The following is a 10,126-nucleotide window of genomic DNA, read 5'->3' on the forward strand; positions in this document are numbered from 1 at the left end:
TAAGACTATCTCAAACGTGCCTGGTAGCCCATCTTCTTGATAGAACTGTCCATCATATGTGTTTGCGTTGAAGTTGTAATCATCATCGTTTGAGGCAGGTAGTTTACCATGTGGAGATACCTGGTGCACAATAGCCCAACCCTTAAGATCCTCTTTGTCTTGGTTGGCGTATCGAGTATAATACACCTGCACGGCCTGTTGAGCCACAATGTAGACATCTTTTCCAGGATAGATGAAATCTTCTTGAATCTCCACTAGCCCAGGATGAGGGGTTCGTCTCGTTGATCGAGGATTAAACCAGTGGCATTTGAACATGACAGGTTTAAGAGGTTTGTCTCCATGAAATGAGAGTTCATAGATTTCCTCAACTCTACCATGATAGTCGAGGCCATCAGTGCCGGGCGTACAAACTCCGCTATTTGTGGTTTTTCGTTTGGGCCGAATCTGTTCGTAACTTGTTGTGTGGAAACGATATCCGTTCACGTCATAGCCGGTAAATAACTTCACCCTAACATCACAGCCATTTGCAACTCGCTCGAAACATTCTCAATTTTTTACCATAGCCTACACATGCGATAACATGACATCTCGCCAAGTTTCGTGATTTTTGGACTTCGTATGGATTTTATATAATTTTAAAACACTTTTCCGGCAAGTCGGTCGTCATGTTACGCGAACAAGATGCGCAAAATTTGATGCGAGTTCGTGGATAGGGACTCAACATGCACCAATTAACATGAATAACATTTTTCGAAACACTACATTGCAATATTCCATGCACCTGCAGTTCAAATTTGACATATTCGAAAAAAAATCAAAGAATCGAAATAAATTAAGGAAATATACAAAACAAAATCAAAATTGGCCTAAATTTTAAAATTGAGTTCAAAACAATGTATTGTAGCACCACAAAAAAACTGGGCTAAAAAACCAAAAAAAATTACCAAGGGCCTGGCCCGTGGCCATCGGCAAAGAATTTTAAAAAAATAAAAAATCTTTGCCGAGGGCCTATCCTCGCCCTCGGCAAAGGGCTTCTTTGCCGAGGGCCTAGCCTCGGGCCCTCGGCAAAGGCGATTTATAAAAAAAAATTTGGCCGAAAAACTCGTTTTAAAAAAATCTTTGCCGAGGGCCTGGTCTAGGGCCCTCGGCAAAGACTTAAAAAAAATTGCCGAAAAAGCTGGTTTCACAGAAAAAAAATAACCTTTGCCGAGGGCCTAACGGGTGGCCCTCGGCAAAGCTTAACGGGAAATGGCCGCCGTGACCCAACGAGCCTAATTTGCCGAGGGCGGCCCTCGGCAAAGATTTGATTTGCCGAGGGCCGTTCTTTGCCGAGGGCTCCTGTGGCTGGCCCTCGGCAAAGAGTGTCTTTGCCGAGTGCCCGAGATTTGGCCCTCGGCAAAGCACGCGTTTCCAGTAGTGCAACAAGTTTAGGGGCTGGCCATACACTTTGCTCGCCACAGAATTTGCCGACTAGCTTCTTGCAAGCCGGCCTGGGTCTGAAAGGACATGCCTAGTTCATAAGCGGCATGTCTTCTTTGTTGCTACCTGAGCAAGGAAGTCTGCCTCTCCAGACATCTATGTTCATCCGACTGGCTGATTCGTGCTTGCTTCAGCACCCTGTGTGAACGCATCCGTAGCACGAATGAAGAACACTAGTCACTCTCTTGCATCTATTCTCCTGATGCCTTCCATTCTTGAAGCGTTTTTCTGTTTGCTCTTAGGCACTATCGGTAGTCACCTCTCTCACTGATGTGTCATCTACTAGACTACTACTACTACTAGATAGTCACAAGAAGGGATAGACTCCGCAGTGTGTGTGTGTGTAAGTAAAGGTCCAGACGTTATGACGGATGCACTCCGGGCACGAGTAAATTGAATTTATTATAGCCAGATTAAAAAGAGTAAAGTCTATTTGCCCCAGAACTTATAGCCAGTTTAAAAAGAGTAAAGTCTATTTCGGCCTAGGGGTGTTCAATGCAAATCATGGTTCTCCAGACATGTCAGTCAATCATTTATCATGTATGTAATGTTTATTTCTATTACTTTACATCATATTAGTGGTTTGTACATGCCTAGCTACTTTCTTCAATATATACAGTTTTGACCTCTATGTACATGATATGTTGTTAGCTTGTGCCTTTTGATACTTCTTTTCTTGATAAATATGATTGTGTTGCAGTCATTGTGGTCACATATCCCCCATGGACATTGATAAAAGCCCTGGTCTGCCAGTCATTGTGTTGTCCTACTATTGCTGAACACGTCTCATATTAATCATGATTTCGGACTGTATGCACATCCTTCCCACCAACACCGTACCTGTACATAATATGAAAGTTCGACTGGTCAAAATTTTTGAAAGAAATTTCTATTTTCCCTAGAGTGTAGATCTGTGGGAAATATTTTTGAAACTGGAAAATGCATAGATAGTATCTGACTATCTGTTATTAGTTCCTCCATTTCTAAATAAAATCAATTCTTAAAGGTGTCTTAAGTCAATTTTTTTATGACCAAATTTTTAGAAAAGAGTAAATATTTATGACACCAAATGAGTACATTATGAAAATATATTTTATAGTGTATCTAATGATACTAATTTGGTTCTATGGCGCTCTTTTCTGAAAACTGTCAAATTTAAAAAAGTTTGATTTAAAATAACTCTAAGAATTGATTTATTTATTGGGGATGGAGGGAGTATTAAATAATAAATTAAGTCTATGCTATGACTTTTTCCACAGAAGTATTTTTTGTTGTTGTTTGCATAGTTTAGTTTGTTGAAAAGATAGATATGAAAACACTTGAGATACAAGTTAATTTTCTTTCACTTCTAAAAGTACAGTAAGATATCTCAAACTAACAATTTTGCGAGATCCTAGGATTAGCTAATATTAGTCACAATCACAGCGGCCTAAAGTGAAATATTATAGTAGATACATACATGCATTATTCAGAGTTTCAATGTTGTTTCAAACATGAAACCAATGGGTCTTTGTCTATGCGAAAATCATGTGTCTATGGCTCTACATTTTAAAGATTGAATATTTTTTTCTGGTAAAGTCAAAACTTCATATCTTTTATGAAAAATAATAATAATAATGGTATGTACATCCTCTTATAACAAAAAGGGTGACAGTTATTTGAAACAGTACCTTGTTGCAGCACCCATGATGAAATTTTCTTGACCATTACATTAACTGGTTTAGGCGCAAATTATGTTATGCGCTCATCTCCTTTGGGAGGCTAGCATCTAGAAAATACAAGCTAGAAAACAAGTGATATATATAGAATTAGTATGTTTATCAGGTTAATCAAATTGCACTCTCTCATGTACATGCAACTTTGAGATGTGTGAATATTTCTTAATCCTTTTAGTAAGAGCATAACGCACCTCATAGACATAAAGGCCATACCAACAAATACTGCTTTAACAGCATCCTTGCGTCCAGCATATTCAAATGCTTGTGGTAGCATTTCATACAGTGTTAGAAAAGCCATCACTCCTCCCACTGTAAAAAAAGAAGAAAAATATCAATTGAGTGAATACTTTTACCTAATTGAAAGGAATGGTTTTTATATAGTAATTACAGTTACCTAATCCAAGTAGACCTTCCAATATTTCAGGATTCAAGTTGCTTGGGAATAGGTATGCTGCAAAAAAAAACTTCATTTCACATGCATTGCTTTGAGGTACAATATAAATAACTCTATGAACTCAACTACTTTTCAATCATGACATATGCTCTTTGCAAAGTCTTAACCTTTGAAACCAAACTTACCCTTTTTTCTGTTTTCCATTTCTAATGATGACAAATACTAAAATAATTATTTCTAAGTTTATAGGCTGCGGTCTAGGTCCAGCCCATAAAACACAACGAACCTAAGCCCAATATTGCTTCTATTTTTTTATAAAAAAAAGTGTGTCTAGGCTGGATAGGCTGCAGCCCAGGTCCAGCACATGAAACACAAGGAACCTAAGCCCACAGCCCATGTAACACAAGTAACCTAAGCCCAATATTGCTTCAGGTTTTTTTAAAGAAAAAGTAGTAGAATAATTGTGTGTCACAGAGTAATCAAACCCACACCCTCCAATCACAAGAAGACATGCCAATCGATCGAACTAAACAAGTATTTACAAGTTTAGTATCACACCAATAGTAATTATACTTCCAAACAGTAGTTCAACCAACGAAAATTAGTTCCTCATGTATATTAACTTAACATTGAATTTACTTCCATTCACTAATGCATAGCAAGGGGACTGCTACAGATAATTAGTAATTTTTTTATTGCATCTGTTGCATCAATATGATTTGAGCAATTGATCTTCCATCCTGAATGTATCGATAATCCATTTTCAAACTTTAATAGCTCAATTAGATTGTGACCACTATTAAAAAGTCAACTTACCCACAATAATCACACCTAGTGGCTCTGCAAAACCAGATAATGTTGCTAATTTGAAGGCTTGCCATTTGCTGCACCAGAGACATGGAAACTAAGTATTACTGAAAGTTTAAATATAGTTTATTTTGTTTACAAAATAAGTACACCAATCATGTTAGTGCCCTTAGTGGTTGTTATTTGATAGAATGGGATTCAACACTTTGGTATAACATATTCAAAAATGAAGGGGCCATATTTCTTCTATAAAAAAAAGTTACATAGTACCTGCGAGTGGCAAAGTACGCTGGGAGAGCTACTGAAATACCCTGGGGATGAATGAAAGCAACAGGTAGGTATTAGCACATTTGATCTATGTTGTGAACTAAATTGTGTGTTGGAAAGAAATATGCTACTGCCTATATAACTATTTGTTTAAATTTATTACATTGTAACTAACAAGTTATTACTAAAATGTTTTGTAGTCATAAAATGCAGGGGGGTGTCTACTTCTATGTTTGCACTTTAAAATGAGAATAAAGTTTCACCAATATCCAGCAAAAGCTAAAGGTTGTGGGCAGGCATGGGAATGTGTGAAGTGACAATTTTGTTACACATTGTCAGTTCCACACAAAAGCCAGTCTAGAATAAATTACCTCAGGAATGTAGTGTAGTGCTATAGCAAGGGCCAAGTTCAAACCAACACGGAAGCCCTGATATGTAGATAAGACTAGTTAGATATACAATATTTGATATTCACTATTAAGTTACAACCTTGAGATTGTGAAAACAAAGATTCAGTTAGCTAGACAAGAAACAATGAACAATACCTTTGTTGTTCCGAGAAATGCAGCAGTGCCCACAGGGAAGTTTTGCAAACTCACACCAGCAACTGTATTTTTTTTAAGGCAATCATTCAACCAATTAAACTTGTAGTTGTAGGAAGATGCATATTATTCATGATTATATGCATATTGCATATTAAAAACTCAAGCCCTAGGGGTAATACCTCCCCTGAGGCATTGACGGAAAGGTAGTCACATTGTATGATTACTTTCATCAATTTCCTTTTTTTCATATCAGTAAGTGAAAAGGTTGTATAATTAATCTGTGGATATTGATAAAACTCATAAATTGCTGTATACAAAGGCATCAACACAAATAAATATGACACTTATTGATGGTAATTCACCTAGAACTCACATGGTTTCATAGCAATTAGTTAAATATTGAATAATAAATCTATAGATATCAATAAAACTCCGTTGTATACCAACATCAACATGAATATACAAATATTTTTATAAGAATCTATTATATATAAAGCCACAAAACTAGTTTAGGCATGTTTAGGGCTTACCAATTGCTGTGACAACTACGCTAAATATAACTCTTCGGTGATGTCTCATCATAAGTTCCTTTCCTGCTCTGTTGTCACCAGCCTTATTTTTTAAATGAAATATAGAGCGGGGAATAATTGCTATGTTAGTTTTCACATTAAAATGTTACCGATTGACTACTGAACCAAGTCGATGGAAGCTATACCTGTTTGTCATTTTCATCTGCCATACTGCAATCTGGCTCAGGGAAAACGTCTGCAATTGTTGAAAACAGAAGTGCTCCAGCAAAAAACTGCAACCCACGTGTCAAAATGTTTAGAAAGATTTTACAAATGCCCAACAGCATATCTTGCTTTTCTTACCCAAAGGTTTCCTCTCAGAAAACCAATGGCATTGACAGCATCATAAGCCAAGTCAAAGAAAGACATGCTCAGCATGAGTCCAGTAGCAAAGCCCTGCAAAATGGCCAAAATATATTATTTTAAAATGTTAGATTGTGGACAATCAAACTTGTCCTTTCAACGTAACTCCATGGGCAATGGTTAGTAAATAGTAATATCATCAACCTGTAAAATCCCGAGTGTTTTGTTGTTTGGCGCATGATTGAGTATAGCCAACAGTGCACCTGGTGAATAGTATACAAGAATCTTTAGTTATGTGGAGAATACAAATTAAATCTGGGCAATATACATTTGGATAAAATCTTTAGTTATCTTAATAGGTTTCTTATGTGTGGTTATCTTGTGGTTATGGCCTGGCTCTATGTACCATGAACTTTATCCTGAAGAAATCTATGTGTGCAAATAGTTCCCATTGTTGACATGATAGGAGCTTTTATCTATTCTTTTCAAGTTCTTTTATTCTCGGATGCAATATAAGCTCAACTAATCAATTTTTTATACCAGTCCACTCCAAAATTTTAGACAGAGACCTAGGGACCAGCATGACTAGTGTCGTTTCAAATTCAAGATCCAAGGTGCATAACCGAAACTCTTGGATTATTGTGAACCCAAAAAAATAACTGATTAGGGCGAGCAACTGGAAATGTAACTTTTTTTTACCGAAACGGCAGGGTAGTCCTCTACCTTTTTTTTTCTTTTTTTCTTTAATAAGGAAAACAGGAGAATACAACTGTACAAAGACAACAGGAAACAGAAAAGTACAAGGCATCCAGGCCCAAAGAGAAAAAAAAACTAACCATGCATGAGGAAATAATGTAAATGTAGTACAAACAACTCAAGTGATCATGAAAATGTACAACGAGAGGAGGTAAATTGTTGGTACATACCAAGGGAGGTGCTTAAACCGCCGACGAGGGACAGGGTGAGAGCAACGGAAACCTTTGGATCCATATGTGTATCAGGTGATTTATCTGCTGGATCTTCAATTCCCTTTGCAGGTGAGCTGTAATAGTGCTTGGGAACAAATGAGGCCGCGATGTAAGTAAGGAAATAAAGGCTTGAGGAGGCTGCTACGAGAATTGGAAGGATGAACCTCGCTGCTTGGATTTGGGATGATGGAGATGGGTCAGTGTGGGCTAGCTTTGCTTTCCCTTTATATAAAGGCCAATGCAAGGCCAGTGCGTCATGCCGGGGAGCTTGTGTGTGACAACGTAACTGCTGATGCTTGAACCATGATGTATATAAAATCAGTAGATATTGAGCATCAAGTGGAGCAGGAGGCACGTTACAGTCATGGATATATGGAGGGATTCCTGCAGGTAGCTTGCATTTGTCCAGTTGATAGCTGAGCCGATCGAGGGGGGCAAGTCTGGAATGACTTCGCATGGTAGCTTAATGACATGACATACTGGTGGTTGAAGCAAGGATGCCTGCAGTGTAGGCAAGGTAACATCTATCGTCCAATTCGTCATCCATCACCTGTTAGTCTGTTACCAGATAGGGGGAGTAGAGAAAGGAATACAGAGTTCCATAATACCTAGCTGTATCTGCATAGGAGGAAACAGTGGTGTGGTTTATTTTTGTTTTTGTTTTTTTGTCCCAAATGACAGAGGCACATTTATTCATTTATTTTGTAAAATACTCTGCTGCCGTAGGTGTGTCACACTGCATGATCTGATCAAAAGGTGCCGTTAAGTGCAGGAAAAAGTGCCGCTAGGTGCAGTGCAGGCATACATATGCATCAGCACAGCAGCATGCATATCTTTCAAAGTACCCTGCACGGTGCAATGTGTGTTGATGATAGATGGGCGAGGGCGCGTGCGTTGTCCAGTATTTTATTTTACCCGGAAACCTTTACCCAGGCCACTAGTAGCTAGTAGAGTATGTTTACAATGCAAGGAAACTGAAAAGAACACCCAGACTAGCTAGTGTTTCGTGTTGTCACCCCCGGTTGCCCTTTAAGGTTTCATAATAATTAAGGTCGGGTGGTCTCATGTCATCACGCACCAAGCTTAACCATTCATATCATCTAGTTAGGACAAAGAAATCAAATTCATACTAAATCTGCCGTACACCATTTACATCATTGTCGCACTCGGTTTTAAGAACAAAACCAGATACACACCATATGTGAATCCAAGAAGTCAAATCTCACATATAGCCATAAATAAGGGTAATATCGAAAGACAATGCTCAATATATAGCGTACTTAGTATAAAGGATATAACCTTAGACAGCAAACAGCGGAAAGACAACCCCGATCTTCGGGTGAAGACTCCAATTCCACAGGGACAACTGACTGGTTGATCACAAGCTTAATTCCTCCAAACTCTAGCAATCTGGTACCCATCCGGGATTTTTCCAAAGATTTAAAAAGTAAAGCAAGCGTAAGTACATATAGTACTCAACAAATATAACATGGGGTTCATGAGGCTCAAAAGGCTGACACTGATTTAACTACGATTAGCTTTTAATAAGTCATCTTTTAGCAATTGAGTAGCAACAAGTTTATCACAAGCCCATATAAACACATGATCAGGTAAACATGAATAATGAATAGCATAAATAATTAATCATTAATGAGCATCTTTATCATTAGTATCATTAATGTTCATCATCTATTCTATAAGGGTTCCAAGGCCGCTCGTGACCATGGGCACGGCTGATATACCAGTTTTACACTCTACAGAGGTTGTACACTTTCACTGTGAGTCATGATTTACCCTTTTGCTCGAGGTGATCAGCCTCTTGACCCACTACCTAGAAAGGTCGGTAGGGTTCACTATAAAACCTTTCAAAGGATCGTATAACAAGTTAGGGTCATTAGATTCACTTGGCAAACATATGTAGAGTCTCCCTTTTCGATGGCACAATGACGCATAGCCTATACACAAGGGGACAGAGGCCGCACTATACCCAATTCATCAAGCCATTCTTACACCAATAAAGGTAACCACTAACAAGCTAGAAAAGATCCTCATATTGATCGAGCTAAAGCCAGAGCCATATAGCCCTCACAGTTGTACTGTAAGTCCCGGATGATCACTTACGGATAAGTCCTTAGGGAGAGAAATCTAGAGCACCGTAAAAATAGCCCAATGCTCTAGCCCCCTTGTTCCATATTGCTAAAAAACATCTTTTAGTGTTTATTGCATATACCATTGGTCAATTTATAAGATCATGGTTATTCATCTTGAGCACTAGCATAATACTACCCAATGAAATACCCCATAGGTGACAAGGTACGATGTAACAAAGTACTAGGAAATCCTTAGTAATAGTCAAGGTAGACACATGCAATATGAATTAAATAATTAAAGGTGTAAAGGACAACAAGGTAGATCCCATGCTATAATTGCCTTAAACTTTGATCTTCTTCTAGTCCAAACCTTCCAAGAACTGCTTCTTGATTCACCACGTATAGCTCACCGACTGGATATGATCATAGAACACCACACAAGCATCCATGCAATCATACACGAAGAAAACAATAAAACTAAATTAGAACAGTACACCAAACATAAAATCAAGATGAAAAAATTGTAAAACAAATCTACGTCTCGCTACAATCACACAGACGCGAAAAGCACGCTAATCGGAGCTACGTTGAAAAAGATACAACTACCGTTAGGTTTGTTTCGAAAAGAAATTATAGGCTTCATTTATTTTAATTATAAAACATATATAAGAATATCTAAATTATTTTAAGCCAAATTATATTTGTATTAGAAAACCAATATAAAATTAATCTTATTTTATTTACAAAAGACGGAGGTGATAAGCCCTAATTGCTTTTAATTGAAAGACTAATTACATATAGATTAATCTGATTACTATTTTATTCAAAAGCTTTAAACATGTTAAACAATACCACTAATACGTTGATTACATTGTTACGAAACTAATGCAACATGAACAGGTCAAATCAGAGTTAAAACGAAGAAACTACGCATAAAATAAGATCAATGGTAATTCTGTAAATATTTTGAAATCAATTTCATATTA

At 37.6% G+C, this 10,126-nt stretch overlaps 1 protein-coding gene across 1 annotated transcript; it reads right to left on the reverse strand.

Moving 5' to 3' along the window:
- Positions 1–2,018: 2,018 nt before the first annotated feature.
- Positions 2,019–7,187, reverse strand: LOC136477736 (zinc transporter ZTP29-like). The gene is made up of 13 exons (XM_066475986.1): positions 7,009–7,187; positions 6,287–6,345; positions 6,083–6,175; positions 5,926–6,012; positions 5,741–5,822; positions 5,211–5,272; positions 5,037–5,093; positions 4,669–4,709; positions 4,408–4,475; positions 3,592–3,648; positions 3,389–3,506; positions 3,150–3,261; positions 2,019–2,319 (listed from the first exon to the last, which is right to left on the reverse strand). Exons 1-12 carry the CDS (start codon positions 7,070–7,072, stop codon positions 3,216–3,218), a joined length of 834 nt encoding a protein of 277 aa, XP_066332083.1. The 5' UTR covers positions 7,073–7,187; the 3' UTR covers positions 2,019–2,319; positions 3,150–3,215.
- Between the last annotated feature and the right edge of the window lie 2,939 nt (positions 7,188–10,126).

Source organism: Miscanthus floridulus, chromosome 1, assembly GCF_019320115.1.
Source record: "Miscanthus floridulus cultivar M001 chromosome 1, ASM1932011v1, whole genome shotgun sequence".
In the NCBI taxonomy this organism is placed as follows: domain Eukaryota; kingdom Viridiplantae; phylum Streptophyta; class Magnoliopsida; order Poales; family Poaceae; genus Miscanthus; species Miscanthus floridulus.